This window comes from Vidua chalybeata, chromosome 31, assembly GCF_026979565.1.
Source record: "Vidua chalybeata isolate OUT-0048 chromosome 31, bVidCha1 merged haplotype, whole genome shotgun sequence".
Classification (NCBI taxonomy): domain Eukaryota; kingdom Metazoa; phylum Chordata; class Aves; order Passeriformes; family Viduidae; genus Vidua; species Vidua chalybeata.
The window spans coordinates 531,794-556,045 of record NC_071560.1 but is presented as its reverse complement, the minus strand read 5'-3'; the positions used below and the strand labels follow the sequence as shown (position 1 = coordinate 556,045).

General features: G+C 53.9%; 2 protein-coding genes across 3 annotated transcripts; one reads left to right on the top strand and one right to left on the bottom strand.

Moving 5' to 3' along the window:
• Positions 1-15,176: 15,176 nt before the first annotated feature.
• Positions 15,177-22,859, bottom strand: LOC128801788 (zinc finger protein 239-like). Of its 2 annotated transcripts, none has more exons than XM_053967917.1 (2): positions 22,692-22,859; positions 15,177-16,455 (listed from the first exon to the last, which is right to left on the bottom strand). In XM_053967917.1, the coding sequence occupies exon 2, from the start codon at positions 16,442-16,444 to the stop codon at positions 15,632-15,634; it is 813 nt and encodes a 270-aa protein (XP_053823892.1). In that variant the 5' UTR covers positions 16,445-16,455; positions 22,692-22,859; the 3' UTR covers positions 15,177-15,631. The 2 variants fall into 2 exon arrangements, with proteins under 2 accessions (XP_053823892.1, XP_053823891.1); XM_053967916.1 differs by having other exon boundaries at positions 15,177-16,471; positions 22,692-22,856.
• On the top strand, positions 17,566-23,138 carry LOC128801686 (uncharacterized). The gene is made up of 2 exons (XM_053967727.1): positions 17,566-17,914; positions 22,417-23,138. Exons 1-2 carry the CDS (start codon positions 17,566-17,568, stop codon positions 23,136-23,138), a joined length of 1,071 nt encoding a protein of 356 aa, XP_053823702.1.
• The last annotated feature ends 1,114 nt before the right edge of the window (positions 23,139-24,252 follow it).

Below are 24,252 nucleotides of genomic sequence, written 5' to 3'. Positions count from 1 at the left end.
AAAACGGGAAGCATCATCCGGATGGAGTGGGATTTGGAAGAAACAATCTTTAATGTCAATTACAGCCAAATTGTAATTCTGGGGTAGCATAGATGGAGATGGCATACCCGGTTGGAGGGAGCCCATATCTTGCATTGCCTCATTAATTTTTCTCAAATCATGGAAGAGTCGCCACTTGTCTCTCCCCGTTTTTTTTATTACAAACACAGGAGAGTTCCAGGGACTGTTTGTTTCTATAAGGTGTCCTTTTCATAACTCCTCATTAACCAATTTTGTGAGCGCCTGCAGCTTCTGCTTACTCAGCAGTCACTGCTCCACCCAGATGGGCTTATCTGTGAGCCATGTTACTTTCTGTGTGGGGCGCTCTTCAGTGGCCGCACCAAAAAATGTTGGGGGACCGGAAATTCTAATTTGGCTCCCCACTGCGACATGGCATCTCTCCCCCATAATGTAAATTTGCAGTCAATCACGAATGGACGCACTGAGGCCAGCAGCCCATTCAAACCCTTAATTTGGATGATGTTTTTAGATTGTCTTGCCGGCTGTGGCCCGCCTAGTCCTAAGACTGGTGTGGCCACGCTTTGCAGCTCCCAGTGTGACAGTCACTTGTGTAGTGGGATGACTGTCACGTCTGCCCCTGTGTCCAACATCCCCTGTAGATGTACAGATCGCCCCTCGCATTTGAGTTTGCACCATACGAGGGGTTTTTCCTCTCCCAACTTCCCAGGATAAAACACTGAGAGTTCCAAGTCATTGCACAGAGCACGAGGAATGGGGATTGCTTGTGCAATTGCCTGACCTCTAGGCAGGAAGAGGGGGGGGGTGGCCACAGCGTGCCGCGAGATAGAAGAGCCTCAGATTGAGGGTGGATATTATCGGAGGGACTTCTATCTCCAGTGGAGTGCTCTTTGTGTCCCCAACAACGAGGTACCTGCAGTTTAAGAGATCTTCCTTTCTCCTGGTCTCACAGCGGCAGATGTGCGACAGAAGCTCTGCATCTGCTATGAAAAACTGCCAGTCCTGGGAACGGAAATGAACAGAGTTAGTGAGTCGGAGTCGATAAGGCTCCCGGTTGTCACTAGTTGAGAGGCAGCCGCTTACTGATGGTACTAGATGGTGCATTGCGGCTCCTCTTGCAGCACCGCGACTTGCCTCATTTTTGTCTGAACGCGCGGCAAGTGCGCGTTCATGGGTCAGTTTTTTTGGACCGTGGGGTTCCCATCCCCTCACCCCCCTCCCGCAGCCCTGGGTGGCACAGTCCCTAGAAGTGGGCATTGAGCTTGGAAGTGTCCCTCCTGATGGCAATGGTAACACCGGCATGTGGATGGAAATCGCTTCAGTGCTGGGTTCCTCGAAGGAGCAGCAGCCGAGGCAACTTGCTTGTCTTTTTTCTTTGGGGCCTCCTCCTCATCCATCAGGTGCGCCTTCAGTGTGCATTCCTCGATGATCTGGCTGAAGGTTGGTGGTGGTGAAGCCAGCATTGACATGATGACTCTTTTGCACATGGCGTTGGCATTCATGTGCACCACTTCTAGGATCATTCCTTCTCGGCGTTCAGGTACCTCTATGTGTCTCTCCACAGCTGCCCAGACCCGATCTACAAAATCTAACATAGGCTGCCCGGCTTGCTTGACTGCCGTGTAGGGTATCCCCGGATCCCTGGCGGGTATGCCCAGGAACGCACGCTCTGCTGCACCCCTGGACATGTCCAACACAGCTGTGGGAATTCCCCGAGCTTGCAGTTGCCCCTCACTCCATTCTCCCCCGCCCACAAGATGGTCTAGGGTGATTTGTTCTTCCGCAAAATCCAGGCCATAAGGCCCCTCGTGGATTTCGGGAAGCAGGTCTGCTGCTAGCCTTTTCCACCTCCTCTCTCACAGGTCGTATTCAGATGGGAGAAGCAGGCAGTTAAATAGAAGCTTAAGGTCAGCCGGCACTACAGTTTTAGATGTTAAAGTGGCTTTTAGACTCCCTTTAAAAAAAGGACTTTTTCTGCCAAATTTTTGTAATGTCTTGCAGACCTCTTTGACTGAATCGTAGGAGAGGGGAGTCCACGTAGGGTTTTCCCCTCCCCTTGTGTAGGGGACTGGAGTGTGGATCGACTGCTTGAGCTCATGGACCGGGCTCCGTCGCACCCCCCCTCCTCCCTGTCCCCCCCCTCCCCCCACCCTAGGTCTCCGAGGAGCAGGAGGATGTGGGGGCGGAACGCGAGGGAGAGGACAGACAGGGCGGGGAGAATCCTCCTCCTCGGAAGGTGGGAAGGAGGCTACTGAGCCCTCCCGGGTGGGAGAGGGCGGGGCTGCTGACGCGGCAGGTAGAACATGCGAGGAGGGAACGCCTACGCCTACCCGAGGAGGGGCAGGGGGAGGGGTGGCAACCCGATGCCTTGAGTGGGCGGTGCCCACGCCCACCGAGAAGCAGGAGGGGGTGGGATCATAGGGAACAAAGGGAAGAAAGGGATTGTGGGAAGGAGAGACCCTGCCATGTGGCCGCCCTCCATCTTGGGAAGACAAAGAGATCGACCACGTGGCCTCGGCCTCCTCAGAGGAACAAAGAAAGGGGTTTAAAGAAACAGAACTGCGCGGGGGTATCGCCGAAACTGGGATTTTCAGCTGGGAAAAAGGGATTGGAAAAGGGGTTTATGGTCGTGGCCTCAGCGAATCGACCGATCTCGCTAAGGCGGGGATGCCGGGGTGGCTTGGGGGAGCCAGGAGCACGGTCCACGTTTGTGGAGCTGCCCTGCGTCTCAGATCGACGGGATGCCTCCCCCCGCCCACCAGGGTTAGGGGAAGAAGGGGTAGAAGAAGGGGATGGGGAAACGGATTCAGGGAGAGTAACAGATGTTCTGGATGGTTCTTTACTTTCCCCAACCGAGTTTCGCGCAGGGTCTGATTTTACCACATCTGAGATCAACAAATGGAATTTAGGGAAGCAGTCTTCTATGGAGGAATCCCTACCGATCCCCTCTGCTAGCCTTTTTCCCACTTGCTCCCAAAATTCTGTTTTGCGCACGTCCTCGATAGACAGATGGGGGAAAGCAAAGAACAACCACCAGACAAATTTCTTAACTAATTTTTTTGGGTAGGGGCCCTTCACCAAAATGATTTCCTTAACCTGGGAATAAAATTCCTTTTGTTGGGCAGATAGCACGGTCCCCATGCTTCTTCCACCCAACCCACCTCACCCCTGGGGCAGTAAAAAGGAAAAAAAGCAAAAAAAACGCAGGCGACTCCAGCGGCTGCCGTTCATGCTGCGCGCCGCACGTCCCAACCTTGGGAACACAGCCAGCCATCCCCGTATTAGCTGGACACGTTTCCACGACTTATACTTACCAGACTGAAATCTCTGCAAAGAAAAGCTGCCACCAGGGTCCAGGAGTCCCGAGAAGTGTCCTTTCTGCTGCCCTCTTGGCTGCGAAAGTTTGCACTTCCTGTCCCACGCAGGACACACTGTCTGGTCCCCCGTGGGCGACGGAGACTTCACTGACGTACTTTAGAGAGCCCCTGTTCTCGGTTTCTGTCCGGCACGGAGCTCTGATCTGCCATGGACCGCTGCCCGCTCTGGCTTGGCAGCGGCGCTCCCCCCTTGGTGGCGGCGCGGCCCCAAGCCAGCGGCGGTGGCTCCCGGCGCTGTTCCTGGAGCTCCGCGGTGAACCTCCGTCCACGCGATCAGCTGAGCGCTGGCCTCGGCCCCGCATTTGGGCGCCAATTGCGGCATGGGTTTTTCTCTTTCCCTGGCTGCACGCGGCTCTTGGGAGCCCGGCTGTGGTGTAGCTTCCACGTGCTGCCGGGGTTTGCTGCCGCGGGTTCCCGGACATGGCTCCGTGTCTCGGGCGCGTGGGCTGGCCAGCCTCTGTTACCGTGCGCTAGGGACATGGCAAAGAGGAAGGAATTTGTCCATTTACTCCGTGCTTGGCAGGAACGGTTTATTGGTCACACATGGCGCGGTTCGATGGAAAGATGCAACCGCTCCCAGCACTCGCATGGGAAAAAATGGCACCTGGGTGCTGGCGGGATAGGATTTTATGGAGGGGCGGGGCAAGAGGATCCATGGCCTGCCAGCCAATAGGGGTGGTTGCTGTGGCGGTGACGCCAGCAACAGCGACCAACCAAGGAACCCCACAGGGGTGGGCACCGAGCCTCAGACTAAGTGGGATTGTGTGGAGTGGCAGGCACGGGTTCTCCTGGGGCCGGATGGGCAGGTGGTTACAGGAGCGGCAGAGGGGGAAGATCCGGCAGCAGGCAGCCCGGGGCCAGAAACTGCGGGGGGGAAACGACACGGGGGTTCCGCGGGATTACAGAACTTGACTTATTTTAACATAAATTAAAACCCTAATCTAAACCCAAACTCTAGGATGCAACAGGAAGGAAATTCCCAGAGGACTCGAGCCTCAACAAAGACGAATATTCTGCAGTCTCCAGGAACAATTTGCTTTGGTATTTACGCTGTTGCTGCTCTTCCGGCTGTGAGGATGACCTGAAATTGTGAAGCGAATGCATCAGCTCTTTACAATGGCTGTGGCAGCACCAGGGTTTGGGTTTTTTGGTTGGCATAGAAAAATGAGCCGTGAGCAGCATCTCTGCCAGGAAGGAGAGTGCCCCTGGAGCTGGGGCTGGGAACCCGGGCTCAATGTGAGCACTTGTGGGTGCGAAGGAAGCTGGCAGAGCGCTGAGTTTGCTTTTCCTGCAGGCTCACGCTCTGATCTGGCAGAACGGGACCCCGCAGCTGCAGGAGCCCAGGCGCCTGTCGGCTCTGCTGCAGGACTTCCTCGAGTGCAGCCGGGAGCCGGACGAGGAGCAGCGCTGGTCTGCCCAGGAGCTGCTGCAGGTGAATGCCAAGTGGCTGCAGGGGAAGCAGCAGCACCAGGGAGGGGTTTTCTTGTGGGCCCCCCTCCGAGAGTCTCCAGTCTCGCTGCTTTCCGCACGCAAAGCAAGCAGAATCCTCGCCTGCTTTGACTTGGCAGGGTCCTTTCCAGGGCATCTGCACCTGGCGCCCCACAACGAGCAGGGCCATCTTCAAGCAGGTCAGGTGGCTCAGAGCCCTGCCTGACCTGAGCTTGGATGTTTCCAGGGAGGAGGCACCTCCCACATCTCTGGGCACCTTCTCTCAGTGCTTCCCCACTCTCCTGGTTAAAAAATCTGCCTTCAATCTCATCTGAGCCTGCTTCCCTCTCCTGAGTTTCAGACCATTTCCCTTTGTCCTGTTGCCACAGAGCCTGAGAGGAAGTGGGCTCTGGGAAGTGATGGTTCATTTCTTTCTTCTTTATCCTTTGGGCAGCACCCATTTTTATCATCAGCCAAGCCTCTCTCCAGCCTGACCCCTCTGATCACCGCAGCCAAGCAACTGAGGGAGCAGCGGAGGAGATGAAGCACTGGAGGACAGCTTTTAGCTACAGTAGTTGGTTAGGACAACTAGTTAGTCATGGTAGTTAGCAGTGCTAGTTGGTTATGGTAGTTAGGACAGCCTGTTATGGTTCTTATGACAGCCTGTTTGGTAGGGCAGTTTTTTGAATAAAAACTCCCTTAAACCTCAACTCCCTTGAGGTGTCCCTTCCTTCTCCCTCTGTGACTCAGCTGCCCAGAGCAATGTGAGGGGAGAGCGGGCCCAGCCTCACCCAGAGCTGAGCCCCAGCAGAGCCCTGGCAGAGCCCAGAGCAGCCTCGGCATCTGCAGAGTCAGTGAGACAGAGTGAAAATTTAACAGGGTAGAAATCCATTTGGATTTAGGTGAAATGTGCAGCTTTAAGACTGCTAATGTAAGTTGTAATTAACAGTTTCCACGTGCTCCCCAGAGACGCAGGCAGGGCCTTCTTAGTTCCCATGGCAACACCAAAAAAGCTACTAACTCTAGGTAAGTACCGATTGACTTTTACCCATCACCATCACCTAAAAAAGAATAGACTAGGTTAGGCTGTGAGAAGCAGGGAGACAGAAAGAGAGAGAGCCCTGGTGCTGCCACCAGGGAAGGAGCGGGGACAGCTGTTGTTCTGGACTTCAGCAACAGACTCTGCACGCCACGCCTCTTCATCCTCTGGCCACCGGTGTGCCACAAGGAAAGAAGAAGGGACAGCTGCTGCTCTGGGCTTCAGCGACAGACTCTGCACGCCTCCTTCCTTTCGGCCAGCTGGGAAAGCTACAACCACGGGGACGAGCTCTGTGTCGAGCCCCCTGCCCAGCTGATCTTTTTAATAAAGGGTTGAACATTAAAAAACGCATTAGCCCTTTTCATTTCAGTTGGGGGCTCGTCCGGGATAGCCACGCCCAAAGAGGACCCCCGGACAGCTGGACAGCTCGACCACCTGCTTCGAGGGACCATCGGGAGTCGCTGGCTATCTTCGGACCCTAGGATCAGAGTGAGACGAGCAACGCAGAGGAGCATTGGATTGGTAAGAAAAACCGGGAGACAAGCGAGTGAGTGAGATGGGGGCCGGCAGCTTGGACGCCCGAAGTGAGAGGGACCCGCTAGTACCGCATTTCCAGACTCCTGCGAAGGGGCTGGCTGGGAACGGGAGGACGCGAGTGGAATAGAGGAGTGACTGCTAGCGACTCTGGGGGTGAGTTGAATGGACCCGAAGTTTGTGTGCTTGTGATGTTCGGGCATTGTGTGGTTAATGTGTTCTTAATCGTGTGAGTGCATGGTGTATAAAGAGAGTGAACGAGTGAGCCAGCGAGTGTACCCGCGGTGCGGGGGGAAGTTCTACCCATATCTGAAGCGGCTGAGTGAGGCCCGAGGCGCCAGCTGGGATAAGCTGTGGGGGCAAGGAGCGCCCCGTGGAGAAGTGGAACAAGTGGAGAAAGGTGGGTGAGGACGTTTACTGTGTTTAAAGGTGGTGATTTGTGTAGACTATGCACATTTTAACCATGGCTAGACAAACCTGGGGGGTTCCTCTGCCCCGGTGGTTTGGACTTGATTCCTGGAATTTTACTGTGTGCTGTTATTCTGACTGTGCCCAGAGTGTGTGGGGACCAGAGGAAGCTGATGTGGAGAGGTGCTGAAGTGTTGTATGCTGTGTTGTGTTGAGAAAAGTGGGCACTTGTGGAGATACCACCTTTCCCAGTGAGTTGGTGTGGTTCTTCCCCGGCATTGTGGTAATTTGATTCTCGGGATTGTAGGGTTGTGTTTCTGGAGATTTTAGGATTTTGTTTGCAACAAGTGTAGCATTTTATGCAGAAGAGCTACAGTATGGTGATTTATGTTTAACTGTGGTAAAACAAATTAGAGGAATTCCAGGAATTCCTCCCCCACAGCAACTTAAACCCTGACTCTGGTGAATTTGAGATAAGGAGGGGGGTCTGTGTTTGTGGGCATATCAGAGTTTTTGCTGTAACAGGCACAGCCTTTTGCAGGGCAGCAAAGTGAGTGTCAATAGAAACAATGCTTTAATTAGATTGTGCAGGAAGAGAACTGGAAAAGACTGAGATTTTGTGAAAGAGAGTTTAAATAAAGGAGAAATGCCAAAGTGATAAATGGAATAGCCTGCAGGCAATTCCTGGAAGTTTTTGGTGCATTGAGAGGCTGGCACCTTGCGTGAGTACCACTGCAATACAGAGTTTGTGAGAGGGGCTGGTATTGCTGTTCTATGCCCCAAGTGTAAATTGAAGGTTCCTGATCAAGCCGGTTCACAACCTGAGACCTTAAAGCTTATGTGTGGAGGATCACATCTGATACCTGCCACCTGGGGTGTGTGTGTGAGAAAAACTGAGAAAAGACTATGAAGCTTGTGTAGAAACGAAACTCCACAGCAAGAAGGAAGAAGCCTTTCAAATTTTCTAGAACTCCAAGGATACAAAGTATTAAAGAAAAAGGCATGGGCATGGCAGGCTGGTGCCAGCTGTGGGTTTATAATTACAGACTGTTTGTCAGATAGAGATCTCCAGTGGACAAAGGAAGCCACGCGGGCCTTTCACCAGCTAAAGAGTGCCCTCATGTCAGCTCCAGCTTTGGGATTTCCAATTCTTTCTATTCTCCCATGTGGCTCAGGACTTGAATTCATACCGGAGGGCAGTTGATTACTTTTCCAAGCAACTAGGTGCAATGCCAAAGGATGGCCAGTTTGCCTCAGAGCTGTAGCAGCAGTCATGCTGAATATACAAGAAGCACGCAAGTTTACCCTGGGACAGAAATTTACTGCACTAGTGTCCCACAGTGTCCGCAGTACTGGAAGTAAAGGGCAGCCACCGGCTGTCACCACAGAGGTTCCTGAAGTACCAGGCCATCATGGTAGAACAAGATGATATAGAGAGAGTGGTAACTAACATTGTCAGTCCAGCTTCTTTTCTCAGTGGAAATCAAGGAGAAGCAGTACACTACAACTGCCTGGAGACTACCGAAGTTACTTACTCCAGCCACCCAGACTTAAAGGACACTCCTTTGGACAATGCAGAGACCTGGTTCACTGACAGGAGTAGCTACATTGCCAGTGGAAAGCGACCTGCTGGATATACAGTCACTACCTGCAGAGAGGTAATGGAATCTGCACCCTTACCAACAGGCACCTCTGTGCAGAAGGCCGAGATCATTGCACTGCCCCGTGCCTTGAAAATGGCAAAAGGAAAGAGAATAAACATTTAGACAGACTCTAGACATGCATTCGGAGTTGTGCACACACATGGAGCTGTCTAGAGAGAGAGGGGGGACTGCTGACCTCACAAGGAAAGAACATCAAACACGCACAAGAGATAATCCGGCTGCTGGAAGTGTGCATATTAAAGCACAGCAGAGAGTGAGCTCAGAATTGGGAAAAAGAAATGAGCTGGTGGATGGAAAGGCAAAGAAAGCAGCAAAAGGTGAGGTAATTATGGACAGCTTTCCCTTAAAGGTAAGCCAGAATATAATAATAATAATAATAATAATAATAATAATAATAATAATAATAATAATAATAGTAATAATAATAATCAAAAGGGCCATATAACCAAGAGGCGTGGGCTACCATTGAAAGGGAGCGGGTAACCCCTTCCTGTACGTGTGGTCACTAGTAAGGGAGGAGCACCAGAAAACACACTGGGGCCTAACTACTTAAAAGCTTTGATAAAGTCTGGCTCCTTACCCAGAATGACCAAGGCTGCCAGTGCTGTGCTGTGGTTTTTGCTTTAAGTTTGTGTTTGCCCACTATTCTCCTCCCTAATCGCCTCCCCTCCCGAGTTACCAATCTCCCCAAGGCCTTCCCTAACTTCTTCCCTCCCAAGCTGTCAATCTTCCCTATCCCCACCCCTTTTTCCAGAGTGTTCCTTGTCTATCTTGTAGTATTCGATACCCCATTTGTTGCTTTGCATTATCCCCCTCCCCTGCTCTCCCTGATAGGTTTATAGAATGTTAGTCCTGCCCTAGATTCCTCCCCTGCCATGCCCTCATGGGTTGGTTGCCCTATACCACTCCCCCTATAAAAACCTCTGCAGACCCCCTAACTTTTGTATTGGGGTCCTGCAGCGTCGCACTCTTAGGCCCAGGTCTGGGGCAGCTCTGACGCCCTTCGGTGCTGCCCCCGCCCGGACTTCCGGGTCCGCCGCTTCTCTCCCGCGTGCCGCTGCCGCCGGCACGCCGGTCGGGGTCTGCCGGGTTCCGTCCCCCGCGCGAGGGTCCGAGGCAAAGAGGGAAGGAACGTCCAAATCACCCATGAGGAAGGCAGGAAGGCTTTATTGTCACGGAGAGCTGCAGTGAGGAGGGTAGCCACCCGCGCTTCCCACTCCACGTGGGGGAAATGGCCCCAGGACGCGGAGGGGAGCGGGATGATATAGGGGATGTGGTAGGGAGGGCAGACATTGCCCCCCAGTTCGTGCGGGTGCCGCGGTGATGACGTAGGACAGCCACCGACCGGGACACCGCAGGGGCAAACACCAAGCCTCGGGCTGAGTGGGATCGTGGGGAAGTGGTTACAGGAGTGGCAGGGCGGGGAAAATCCAACGGCAGGCAGCCTGGGGCTAGACACCGCGGTGGGGGGAAGACACAGGGGAAGCATGGGGGTACACAGGACTCGACTAGCTAACACAAATAAGAACCCCTAAAACCCAATCCCAGGATCCAACAATTCCCTCTTTTTCAAAATATAAAAAAGAAGAACGGCTGCTTGATCTTCTTTGCTGCTTGTCTGACTGCTTCTTCACTCAGCTTCTGCTCTTGGTGTCTCAGCTGCTGCAATGGCTGCCCTTTGCAGATGGAGAGGGCCTGCTGCGATGATGCTGGGGTGGTTCTTCCCGGGGTGTTTGGGGATAGGGGAACTGGGACAACTTTATTACAAACACGCAGACTGGGGACACACTCAGATGGGGGTGGCTGGAAGGTTTTTCTGGGGCTCTGGGGAAAAACATTTTTTAAAGAGATTATAGGGTCCTTTTTCTTTTTGCATCGCCTGCGGTTTGATGCAACCCCCCGATTGGTGGGGTCACCTGCCACACTCACAGGCACCCTGATGTTTTGAACTACCACCTGCACAATTACTTGATAAATCACAGCTCCCCTTAAGGTGCTGTGGTCTGCCTTATTTTTATCTTCACGCAAGGCAGATGGGCGTTGTTTTTTCAGTTTTTTGGGGGAATGGGGTCTCCCTCCCCTCCTCTCCCCCCCTCCCACTGTCCCTGGGGGTGCCCTGCCCAAAAATGGACACTGGATAACAAAATGTCCTCTCTGATCACAATGGAAGCATTGGCGTCTCGATGGAGGCTGCTTCGGACCAGCGTTCTCTGGAGGCACAGCATCCAAGGCAACCACGTGGCTTCTGGGCCTTTTAGGGATCTCAAGCTGTGTCTCAGTGTTCACGGATGCTGCTTCCAGGACAGACTTGTCCTGGGCTTCTGACCCCTCCACATGCCTCTCAGCTGCCACCTCGACCCGTTCCATGGAATCTGGAAGATGCTCAGAAACCCACCTCAGCTTCCCCCTCCCCCTGCTTCCCTCCCTCCCAGGTCTCCAGGAACCATGGGAATGTGGAGGCAGGGGCTCCGATTCCCCCCCCACCCTTTCCCTCCCGCCCGGCTCTCCGGGGCCCAAGGGAAGATGGGGACAGGGTGTAGGGAACAGGACGGGGGCTGCCTCCCTCAGGCAGCGAGGCGGGGATGGCAGAGCTCTCCCCGGAGGGAAAGGGTGGGGTCGATGACTCAGCAGGGAGGATCTGCAAAGGACTGGAGGGAACGCCCACACGAGGGGGAACAATGGGTGAGGGAGTAACCTGACCTCCCAAGGGGGCGGCGCCCACGCCCACAGGGAGGCAGGTGGGGGTTGGGTTAAAGGCGGCGAACAAAGGACAGAAAGGGGTTGTGGGAAGAAGAGGTCGTGCCATGTGGCTGCCCTCCATCTTGGGAAGACAAAGGGATCGAGCACGTGGCCTCGGCCTCCTAAGGGAGACAAAGGAAGGGGTTTAAAGAAACAGAGGAGTGTGGGGCAGCTCTAGAACTGGGATTTTCAGCAGGGAAAAGGGGATTGGAAAAGGGGTTTAGAGTCACTTCCTTGGTATTATCCCCCTCCCCTGCTCTCCCTGATAAGTTTATAGAATGTTAGTCCCAGGATTCCTCCCCTGCCATGCCCTCATTGGTTGGTTGCCCTATACCACGCCCCCTATAAAAACCTCTGCTGACTCCCTAATTTTTGTCTGGGGGTCCCAGGTCGTGGACCTAATAAATCCATCCAGTTTTACCCCAAGTCCCGTGTCGTCGTTATCTGTTCCTGCGCCAGACCAAGCGATAACTGGGAATAGCAGAGCTCTCGGAGGGAAGGTCGCGCCCCTGCTGTCGCTGCCCAGCACGCCACGACAGCGCACTGTGACATGCCAGTATTACATAGTGCATCGAAATGAAGAGTTGACTTTTAAGTGGTAGCTTCCACAGGCTTTTTAGAACACATATCTGATCGAAAGGATCATTGTTAGGAATTTATATGCCACTATCACTCAGGTGAACTGACAGTGTGATCCTTGCCTCCAGACTAACCCCAAGAATACCCCCAGACAAAACTTGGTCAGACTGGGAGGGGCCAAGGACCCGGACAGCTGTGGCAAATTGGCTTTTCAAAACCCCCGTGGAAAGGGGCGTGTCAGTATTTATGAATATTGACAAATACACTTTCAGGGTGGCCAGAAGCATTCCCCACCAGAACTGTCAAGGTGACCAGAGTAAATAATACCACTTTCAGAGTTCCAGTCACAATATTCCCAGACAGAGGACCACATTTTATTTCCAGAATAGTACAAGAGACCTAGATGGTGGCTTTAAGAAGACAGGTCAAAGAAAATGAAAAGACATGGGGCTGGAACTCCAAGCAGGGAGCTACATAACATACAGCCTGGGAATTAAGTATACGTTAAGTCTCTTACAGAAAAGACTTTGAACCACAGTGGAAAGGACCATTCCAGATGCTTCTCACCACTCACACCACTATCAAGATTAAGTAGCAGAATGCCTGGATCCACCACACTCGAATGAAGCAGGCACCAGAAGCCCCTTGGAAATTGACACCAAAAGACAATGAACTGAGACTAAAACTTATTTGGGCAAAACGAGTGTATTGTGGGGGGTAGTTTGTAATTTTATTTATGGAACTGCTTTGTGTATAATTGTAACTGAAGTCCTAGAATGCCTCTATCAAAAAAAAAATACTGAATGGCCTTGGTCCCAGGTTCTAATCAGTACCCTGGATCTATGAGAGAGCTGGCCACTGCAGCAGGTGGACTGGCAAACTTAGAACAAGCCCTACAGTTATCCCTAAAAGGCCAGGGTCCAAGATCACAAGTTCATAGTAGGAGCGCTTGGTATGGTTCAAGATAACGTGTCTTTAGCTTTCAGTTTTAAACAAGCACAGTTTTGGATGCAGGCAACAGCAGCTTTGATCATACGGGAGGGGGCGAAAGCAATTTTCCAGCTGAAATTCGAAGGATTGTCTGGGATAATGCCATTGATTCTGAATCCTGATGGACTAGGGTAAATTTTCAGATTATATAAAGAAATCTCAGAAGCATCTGTGACCTATGATCCTGCTTCTAATGTGGCCACTGCCTTTGTACTTACTGTAAGTAATGCCACTGTTTATGTTATCCACCCCATCATCGCCCTAGGATTAAATCATGAAAAATGGTGCTCTACCCCCCAGAACATAGTGTGTGGGCACAAAAGGTGAATGAAAAGTGGCAAACAGTAAACTTACAATCTTGTGCTACTGGGGAACAACAAGGATGCATTTGTGAAAGCAATACAATTAATGCTCAAGATGTGTGTCTTGACGCTGAACAAAGTATCTGCCACTTTGAGATTCATCCTGTCACTGATCAGAAAACTGGGCTTGTATATCCTAGTAAAGATTGTGCACACCTGGGAACTCCTTGTGCTATTGCAATTGTGCCTAGTAGGTCAAATGTACATAGTAAAGCATTAAGGGACACTTATTAACATAAGGATTTGCATTAAGTAAAAGAATTTACTTCTCATCTTATGGAAAGGGGGGAATGAGGGTGAAAATTTAACAGGGTCGAAATCCATTTGGATTTAGATGAAATGTGCTGCTCTGAGCTTGCTAACATAAGTAAAACATGCTGTTTAGTCTGGTAACTGCAGCACTAGCAAAACTGCTCCAGCAGAGGAGAAAGAATGCAAATTTCCAAGCTAAAGAGATAAGAGATAAGAAAGACTCCTGGGAGCTTGAAACAGACAGCAGAGTGACCCAGGAGTTCTTTCTGTACTTTCTGACAAAAAACTAGGTACAAGTGTAACTAGCTGTGAGTGTAACGTGAAATCAGCAGAATGAATACATGAACCTATTGTGAAATTCTATGAATATGTAAATTAGTAAGGGGTAATAAACAAGGATCGGGAGTCCTCAGGAGCACGCATGTCCTTTGAAAGGAAACAATCCCTACATGCACCCAGCACTGTAATAAACATACCGTCCCTACAAATCTTTATTAGAATTGTGGGTTCTTGATTTTTTACCGCTATTCAGTGGGGACCTTGATCTTTCACCTCCAGGACACCCTGCGCCACTACCATGTCCCCTCCCTAGGCCACCGCCCTGACCCCTCCCTGGGCTGGACCCTGGCCAACCTCGGGGACACCCCAGGGACCACCTGGGCCTGTGTGAGAGCCCTGGCCAGTACCTGGTAGCGTGTGCTGGACAGGCTCGTGGACAGCGGGGCCTGGGTGGCCAAGGAGACCACCAAGCTCCGTGACGCCTGCAGGGATGCGGGCACCAGGAGGGGACAGCCGGCGGATGCGGCCATCAGGAGGGAGCAGTGGCTGGAGCTGTACCTGGGGCTGCTGGGGGACTTGGTGGCCGCGTGTGACGAAGCCACCGCGATCCCCCAGGAGCTGCAGCGCCGCTTCGGGGACATCGACTTAGCCCTGAAGGGGACAACGCAGGTGTCCCCTGATTTCCGTGCAGCCTTGGTGGTCACGGTGGCCGAGGCCGAGCAGCTGTGGGAGCCCAGTGCCCACCGGGCCAAGCGTCACGTCCTGGGGACACTTAGGGACAGCAACACCCTCTTCTTCTGTCCCTCTCCTGGCCACAGTGGCCACGTGGTGGCCGAGCAGAGCGAAAGAGCCACCGAGGACATCTCGAGGCTGCTGTGGACAGAGCAACATCACCACTGGGCGACCATGGGGCCGGGGTCACCTCTGCAGAGACTCGGGGACATTCTGAGGACATTTGGGAGCACCTGGGGACACTTTGGGAAGGCGTGTGGTGACGCTGGTGGGGGCAGGGGGGTGAATGAGCCTCCCCTCAGTGCCTTGCAGGAGACCCGGCTGTGATTTGGGGACTGGGGGGGTAAAGCGTCCCAGTTAAGCCCACTCCAGGTTATGGGGGGCAGTGGGGAGGGACTTGGGGGGACCCCACGGCGGGGCCGGGACTGGGCACGGAGGGTGGGGTCCAGGTGGGGAACACTGCCTGCTGCGGGTCTGCCCGGCAACTGGTGAGTCATCAGCCCCGCTCTCTCGGATTGGCTGGCTCTTGTCCATCGCATTCTCTCATTGGCTGAGGAGAGGCCCGGGACTGCAGACAAGCAACGGGAGAGATCCCGCCCCGAGCACCGGCACGGGGACAACAGACCCAGCCCGGGCACACGGAGGGGATTTATCACCAACCAAACCACAGCAGCACAAGGAGAAGGGAAAGAACTCCCTCCAACACCTTCCCCCCACCCAACGGGGATCACCCACAACGGGGCTATCCACGATGGAGAGACGGGGACAGCTGAGCTCAGATCAGAAGCCAATTTTATTGAGGGTACCAGGCGTTTATACAGGGTTTTACTTGTGTGGTGCTTATAGGGCTCGATGTTTGCTAACAATTGCCATTGCTTACACATTCTTCATGACATCCCATCACCTGGGAACATTATCTTATCACAAAGTCTCACAACAGGATGCTTGGTCACTTCTTGCCCAGGGAGACTTAAACTGTGTCTGTGTCCCCCACAGTTTCTGCTCAGTCAGGTCTCAGATATCGGGCCCCTTTACCGGCTCCATTGTTTTACTCTCTGTTTTATTCCCCATACGGGGGCACCAGGGCTCTGCCCAACGGGGGTCACTGGGGATCATCCAGCCCGGAACCTCCCATGGGGGATGGAGCTGGAGCAGCGCACGAAGCACTTCCCTCACTCTCCTCCCTCACTCGAAGCTCTTCCCTCACTCGGGGCACTCACAGGGCTTCCCTTAGTGGTGCCTCTGTTGGTGTTTCTTCAGGGTTGAGCTGCTGGAGAAGCTCTTCCCACACTCCCCACACTGGTAGGGCCTCTCCCCAGTGTGGATGCGCCGGTGCTTGGTGAGGCTGGAGTTGTGCTTGAAGCCCTTCCTGCAGTCGGGGCAGCGGAAGGGCCTCTCCTCTGTGTGAATCCGCTCATGTTTGAGGAGATCAGAGCTGCTCTGAAACCTCTTCCCACACTGGGGACACTCGTAGGGCCTCTCCCCTGTGTGGATGCACTGGTGTATTCTCAGGGCAGAGCTCCACCCACATTCCAAGCAGGTGTAGGGCCGTTCCCCAGTGTGGATCACCTGGTGCTTGAACAGGCTGGACCTCTCTCTGAAAGCCTTCCCACACCTCCCACACGTGTAGGGCCGTTCCCCAGTGTGGACTACCTGGTGCTGGTTCAGTTTGGAGCTCTCTCTGAAACCCTTCCCACACTCCCCACACTCGTAGGGCCATTCCCCAGTGTGGATCCTCTGGTGCTGGATCAGGCTGGAGCTGTGTCTGAAGCTCTTCCCACACTCCCCACACTCGTAGGGCCGTTCCCCAGTGTGGATCCTCTGGTGCTGGATCAGGTGGGAGCTCCGGCTGAAGCCCTGCCCACATTCCAAGCACTTGTGTGGCTTCTCCCTGACATGAGCCTTCTCCACCAGCTCCGAGCTCCGGCTGGATCTCCGACCGCCTTCCTGGCTCAGGGGGTCTCTTTCCTCTCCGCAGCTCCCTGGGCTGGGTTTGCAGCCATTCCCCGTGCAGGATCTCTGGGGCTTTTCCTCCTCCTCCATCCAGCCATGCCCTGGGAATGACAAATCCTGGTTTGGGGAAAAAACAAGAGGAGAGCACCTTGGACTGGAGGTTCCTCCCTGCCCAAGTTCATCTCAGGAAGTCAATGGCAATCTTGTGTCTGTAAGAACCTCCAAAACACCAAGATTCAGCCCAGAAATCCTGCAAACTTCAAGACACAGATCAAAAACTCCCCAAACATCACAAGTCAGCAAAAACCTCCTCCAAAAGATAAAGATTCAGCTGCCACATAAAACCAAAGCACCAACATTTAGCCCAAGAAAGCTCAGAAACACCAAGATTCACCCCTGTGAAAATCGTGGATCCCCCTCCAGTCACCTGCTGCATGTGGGGGGAGCAGCGCTCCTGGGGCTGGGGGGAGGCTGCAGATACAGGGAGGGGTGGAACCTTGTGCTGCTTCCTGTTTCTGCTCCTCCTCCTCCTCCTCTTGTGTCTCTGTTCTTCCTCACACTCCTCTTCTCCCTGCTACTCCTCCTTTTCCTGCAACATCCCACCTTCTCCTGCCACGTGCAGCGTTTGACCATTTTCTTCCTCAACCCTGCTTCTCCTTCCCTTCTCCTCCTGCCCCCAGGCCCAGCACCCACTGCCGGCTCCCTCTCCCCCCCAAACCCACAGCATCCCAGCGCAGGGGCAGGGATGGAGCTGGGGCAGGTCGGGCTGGGGCAGCGCTGGGAAGTGACAGGAGAAGCCATCAGCTTCAGAAAATGTTATCAATGCTCTGTTGATGTCAATTTTTCCACACACCCTGGGGCTCATCCGGAATTCCTTCCACCGTCCGGGGCGGCGGGCAGGGAGTGCAGCTGAAGGTGCCTCACCCACTTTGGGTGATCGGCTCCCTTGGCTGGCGGCGGCACCGGGGATTGACTGGGGACCCGGCAGTGACCAGGAGACAGATGAGTGACACATCAGGGGGGTCTGTGAGGAGGCAGCAGGGAGAGAGCACTGAAAATCTCATCCGTGAGTGCACTGGGATCTTCGGGGAGTGAACATGGCAGGGCACCCAGGGAGGGCAGAAAAGGGAAAGCCAGGGAGGGGTCCTGTCCAAAGGGATGATGATCCCAAAATGTCTCTGAAGGGTTCATCGGGAGAACGTTGAGTTCGTATGCTCAGAATTTGCCAGCTGATCCAGATCCTCTCCATCCCCGGTTTCCAGGACAGGAAAAGAGGGAGGTCAGGATGTCAGGGGGTTTCTCTGCGGTGGGCAGTGGCAGCACCGGGCGCAGAGCTGCGGGACTGGGAGCACGGGCTGGGGGCCTGTGGGGAGCTGCGGGGCCAGGCCGGGGCTGTGGGGCAGCTGGGGCTCAGCGCCGGGCGCTGCCTGACCCCACCAGCCCCGGGCAGGGCCGGCACTGGCCCCCGGCCCCCAGGAGGCTGCGGGACGCCCCGGCCGCTGCCCGGCCCCGGGGAGCTGCCGGCCCTGCCCGCCGGGGGGGCCGCCTTTGGACACTGCGGCAGGACAGGGACCGGCTCTGCCATACGGGCTCTGGAGGGGACCCTGAGCACAAGCAGGAAAACAAAGCAACAGCTGGGAAATGCAGAGTGCACATGCAAGGATCAGGATTTTCTATTAACCATTTGGTATGGGTCGCTGGAGAAAGGAAAGATTTTGCAGAAAGCTCAGCAGCTCTCAGAGGATGAGCACCCACAGGCACTGAGCGGGGCTGCAGGAGTGGCAGAAGAAGGCCCTGGAGCACTTGGGCACAAAGGCACAGCAGCTGAATGCAAGGAGGGATGAGCCAAAGGCCAAGCTGAAGGCAAAGGCCATGGCACAGTTCCTACAGCCCCTCAGGGATCAACCCCAGCGCCCAAGGGGGCCCCAGCACCCAGGGGACGGGGTCGGCCACAAGCACCTGGCAGAGGCATTGCCCGCCTGGGCAGGGGAGAGCCCACTCAAACAGCCCCTGGCAAGGAGTCAGGGCTCCAGTTGCAGGGCACAGGGACACTGGAAGCAGAGGCAGCAGCACCCTCCGGAGGAGCAAGTCCACCCCTGCATGGACATGGATTGTCAGGGGTGTCACAGCTCCCATCACACCAGGGACCCTCCACACTGGAGCCCTGGAGAACATTCAGGCTGGGTCTGCATCGAGAGGAGGCCTCTCCTGATGGACACAGGGGCCTCTCCATCCACTCTCAATCTTAGCCCTTAAGGGGGGAACATGCTAAAAATGTCTTGGATTATTCAGGGGAGAAGTGGGAAAGAGGAGTGGCTTGATTCAACCACTCTTAGCAGATATGGGGAAGGGTTTGAAATGCAAGAATTTTTATTTGCTCTCAATTGCGATTATAGTTTACGGGGAGGGGATTTGATCACTAAACTGGGAATGCAAATTAATATTGTAAAAGGCGATACAGAGGCTAGTTCTGTTGTACCTTTGTGTCAAATGTCTGGCCAGGCCTGTGCTGAAGTGAACCCAGAGGTGTGGGTAGCCTCAGGGAAATGGGGAAACTCAGATATGGAGCCTCTTCAAAGTACTTTGAAGCAACAGGACAAATGGTGCCTAGAAGCAACACCCTATTCCAAGGGAGGGAAGTGTGAAAAATGCATATTATATGATTGGCTCCTTGCAAATATTAAAATGTGTTATATTATATGTGTTATGTTGGAAAGTTATGATGCAATAATCTCTTTTAAATAGTGCTGTATTAGTCTCTTTTAAATAGTGTGCTACATACAGTTTTTAGCCTAGAGCATAATATAAAAATAGAAACTATGTGATGTAAGATACTTTTTGTAACTAGCTCAAGGAACGAAAAAGATAATCAAGAAATTCTTCGCATTGCTCTCTCTGGACAGAGATCACAGCAACAGACACCAAGATCCCCAGAGAAGAATTATTGTCTCCTTTTCGGAAAAGCTCAGACTTCGAGGAACCAAGCTTGATTTACAAGACGGTGGGGGGGAAGCTAAAATTAAGCAGAAACACCCTGGTTTGAAAGGAATGTTTGAATCATGTATGAGCTCTATGAATATGCAATAGGCTATTGCTTTAAGGGGTAATCCTGTGTTAGCAAGGTGTGCTATTTGGCAGAGTGCCAGGCACCCGGACTCCGTAATTGGTTATTTTATTGTCTCTTATTCTCCTAATTTTTATGACTATTTTCATTACTATTAAACTTCTAAAATTTTAACAAAAGTGAATGGCGTTTTTCACAGGAAGGAAGGGGAAGGAGACAAAGTGCAGGACAAACCAGCGGGGCTGTGTGTGCTTGTAAGAGCCTGGCACTGAAATGCCCTGAGCCAGAAGGCCATGGCACAGTTCCTACAGCCCCTCTGGGATCAACCCCAGGGCCCAAGGGGGCCCCAGCACCCAGGGGACGGGGTCGGCCACAAGCACCTGGCAGAGGCATTGCCCTCCTGGGCAGGGGAGAGCCCACCCAAACAGCCCCTGGCAAGGAGTCAGGGCTGGAAACCAAGATGCCATGGGGACGGCTTTTGCCATTGGCTTTGGCAAGAAGAAGAGCCAGACCCAGGGCCGATGATATTCAATTGTCTCCCTTGCAATTCATCCTGGCAATTCCTTACCCTGCTAATTCTCCACCTAGTGCAGGCTGGAGGTAAGGGATGGACATCTAAAGCAGTCTGTGGCCAGAATCCTTGTCTCTTGTGAAATCTCTGCCACAGGAAGCTGGGCTGGCACAGAGCCTGCCTTGGCACTTTGCTGTTGCCAACATCCAAGCAGGACATCGGGCCCTGCCTAAGGACTGCAAAGCAGCACCACTGGTGGCCAAGTGGCGTGGCCCGTGCCAAGTGGCCCTGAGGCCAGAAACAGCCGCCAGCACAGCTGAACACGGGGGACCCCTCAGCCTCGGCTCCAGGGCTCTGAAGCCCCGGAGATTTGCACTTCCCGCCTGCAGCAGGAGGATGGGAGGCCCCCACTGAGCCTGCACTGAAGGCAGCGCAGCAGCAGCCAGGCCTCCACAGCGGGGCAAGCCCCTGGGCCTGCCCACACATCCTCTGCTCAAATCCTCCGCCTGCCCACCCTCCTTTGGCATCTTCAGACACCAGGGCCAATCCTTGCTGCCACTGCTGCAGCTTCAGTGCTTTCTGTGCCTGCACTGCCGCAGCTGCTGGGGAACACAACGGCACAATTCCACTCTGGCTCTCACTTACACTCACACACTGCGCTGCCTGCCATTGCATCCATGGAAAATACACCAGGGCATCGACTTCAACCTTTTCAACATTTGATTTCTCTACTCAGGCTTGCTTTGCCTTGGCCTCGGGCAATGAAAGGTTCAAGGTTTTTTTAAGGGATGTCCCACCACTCCATGGAGATGAATTGAACAGCTCAACACTCTGCGAATGGCCCAAAAGATACCCACAAAGATAACGACCAGCAGCAAAATAGCAACGCCCGGCAGCAAACAGCAACCAACACCTACCCCAGACACTGCCCCCAGCACAGCTGGAGACACCTGCTCTGCAAAAGGCTGAGAAGGAAATCCAGCAGTTCCCACCTAATTAACATCAGAAGCAAACAAATCCGGGTCCAATAGGAACCCAAATACTAAAAACTGCACGACTTGAAACTACAGAACATCAAACCAGTGGGTTTAGATTGGTTCAGACTGTATCAAGTTTGGGGGAAATCTAGTAAAACCCACGTGTCACAGAACGATTTTCTCTGCACAGCCGGGCTATGTGGGGATGGAATGATTTCTGTTGCACATCCTGGCCAGAATCAATAATGCCTTGACTCTAACACTAAACATATTGGTGGAGTTTTTCTTTTTCCTGCAGCTTCAGTGCAAAGTTTATAGCATTAGTGTTTTTGGTAATAATCCCACTTCTATACTGCCAGTTTGTGACGGCAAAATATTGCTCTAGGTTTGTCGACGTTCACCTTTAGGCTGCATTTTGCAAAACTAGAAGAGATTAAAATGTGACCCTTTAACTCAGAAACAGTAAATAGATGATTTGAAGGAAAAAAAAAAAAAAAAGAAAATAGCAGGTTGTGGGGGGGCCACATATGAGGCTGCTGAAGGCTGCTCTGGGAGAAAAGCTGCATTCCAGGCAGCCAGCAGAGGAGCTTTAGAAATGCAAATTAACACTGCTGGGGCAAAGTGGGGACAATGTACCCGGCTCTTCTTGCCTGGGGCAGGAATTGGGCTGATTCCCTCTGCCCCTCACCCCAAGCTCTGCCTGCTTGCACAGATGCAATTGGCACAGCTGAAGGCAAAGCCCATGATCAGGAGCTCTGACTCTGCAACAGAAATGGGTGAAGCTGCAAAGGGAAACAGCAAATGGAGAATGTTGTCAAAACTTCACTAAAATAAGGGGGGGATCACACCCCTGCCCACTCCAACATGTGCTGTCACTGTCTATGCTATACAGGATGCATCAGAGCACTGGGGTTTTTGCTCTAACAAGTTCAGGGAAATCAGTTGGAATTCAAGTATTTGATGATGTAATCAGAAAAAAGCGGTCAATTGATGCAGCCCCGGCTGGAGGGAGCGCCCAAAAATGGGGAAAAGATGAAGGGCCACCAGAACAAATCCTACAACCACAGGGGACCCGGGAAGAACAAAACAGAGTCAATGAGTGAATCTGCCTGGAGATAGGGCCAGGGACTTGTAGATAAGGAAGTAACGGGAGAAACCATCAGTTCCAATAAATGTTACAAATTGACCCAGACTGCTGCTCAAAGTCCCGCTAAATTCCTCAACTTCCAGAAGAACAAGGATTTCACAGAGCCACGAATATCGGCTGTTATACACAAGGAGGGTGCACATTAACGAGGACAGGCAGCAGGCGCATCGGCAAGTCGGAACCTCCCGAGTCCCTCAGGCAGCGGGCAAAGGCAGAGGGAGATGCGGCCGGGAAAAGGAGCATAAAAAGGAGGCTGCGTACTACAACAAGGGCAGAGAGCGCACGGCAAATGGCCCACGGCCTCTCCCTCTGCCCAGCAATAAAGTCACTTTGACAGGACTCCTCGGTCTCCTCTGGGCACAGAAGCCTCCGGCGACGTGAATTTCCCCGCACGCTCCCGGCGACGGGGCAGCCACCTCTGTCCTAGCCACAGCAAGCGGGACGAGGCAGCGCTGCTCCGGCAGCGGCTCCTGCCCAGGCAGCGGCGGGAAGGAGAGCGCGGGCAGCCGCTCCCGCAGCGCCCTCGGCCCAGGGCCACCACGGGCCGGACACGGCACAAGCAAGCCGCCGCAGCCCCCTGCCGCCCCCTCCGCCCGCAGCGAGCCCCGAGCCCTCGCAGAACCCAGCGCGGCTCCCACCTGCGCCGGGGCCGCCTCCCAGCTCCGCCAATGCCGCCTCCCCGGCCTCCGGCCGCTGCCGCCGCTCCCGGGCCCGCACAGACGCTCCGCCAATGGCGCCGCTGCCCAGCCAGGGCCGCCCTCAGGCCGCCAGCGGGGCCGTGCTTCGCCCCGCTCTCACCAATCAGCGCGCCACAACCACGACTGACGGCACAGCCGGCCAATCGCAGCGAGGGGCGGGCTCTGCACACGGCACCGCCTCGCCCCGCGCTCTCAGGGCCCCCCGGGCTGGGCGAGGGCAAAGCCGCAGCTGAGGAACAGCCCTGGAACGGGCCCGGGCCCGGGCCGGCATCCAGCGCAAACACAAACAAACTTCTCCGCACCTCCCGACACGGCTTTCCCGGCCCTGCGCCTTCGCTGCCTCCGCCTCTGCGGCAAGCCCACGAGCCCCGCTTCTCCTGCCCCTAATTAGCAGCATCAGTGCAGCGCTTGGATTTCCCCCAAAAAGGGAAAACTGCCGAAAGCCCTGGGGGTGAGTGGGGCAGGGGAGCGATTTCTGGCAGAAAACTCCAAAACCTGCGAGCAGGAGAATGAGAAGTCAAGGAAGAGCCTTGAATCCAGCTTTCCCCCAGGCCTCCCTCCTTCCAGCTGCACCTCCTCCCCCGGCAGGGCAGGAGACAGGGAATGGGGCCATGCTCAGTTCATCCCCCGTGCCTTCTCCCTCTGCTCAGGGACAGGAGTCGTTCCCCTGCTGCACCCTGCGCTCTCTCCCACCGGAGACTTGTCCAGGAACTTCTCCGAGCGGAGTCCATCCCCTGGGGCACAGCCCCCCTCCAAGTGCTGCAGCGTGGGTCACTGTGCCACGGGCTCAGTCCTTCCAGGACAGGCTGCTCCAGCGGGGGCCCCTCTGCCCACGGGCTCACAGCCTCCTCTCAGGCATCCCCGTGCTCCAGCCTGGCTCCTCCAGGGGCTGCAGGGGGATCTCTGCATCCCCACGCATCTGCAGGGGGATCTCTGCATCCCCACGCATCTGCAGGGGGATCTCTGCAGCCCCATTGTTATAAATGAATCAGCCAATTTAAGTATTAGAGGAATTTATTAAATCAAATCCAAGTAAAAATTGGAAAAGCCACAATCAAAACAGCGCCGAGCCAGGCGATCGGAGCTGGGTTCAGGCTCTGCAGCTCCGTGCCCCTGGCAGGTCACGAGGTGCTGATTCCGCAGGGGTTTTTTGTGTTGTTTTCAGACCTAGCCGGATTCCTGGGGGGTCTTCCTGTTCCCTCTCCTCAGTCTTGCCCCTTTCCACATATTAATGCATGTTCTTTTCTTGTGCAGAGTTTTCCCTGGAATACTCTGATTGCTGAAATCCCGTTAGACAGTAATCCTCTCGAATATCTTGTTCTGGTGAGGAATATTCATCTTATGGGTTCAATGCTTATCTTCTAGACGGAATAATCCTTCAGAATAACCATCCTTTGAGACAGGAATTCATCTTGTGTATATTGTTCTTTCACTTGATTCCATTTAAAAAGATACTGTATTTTTTTAGTCCTGAGCACGAATTTATTTTAAATCATATATT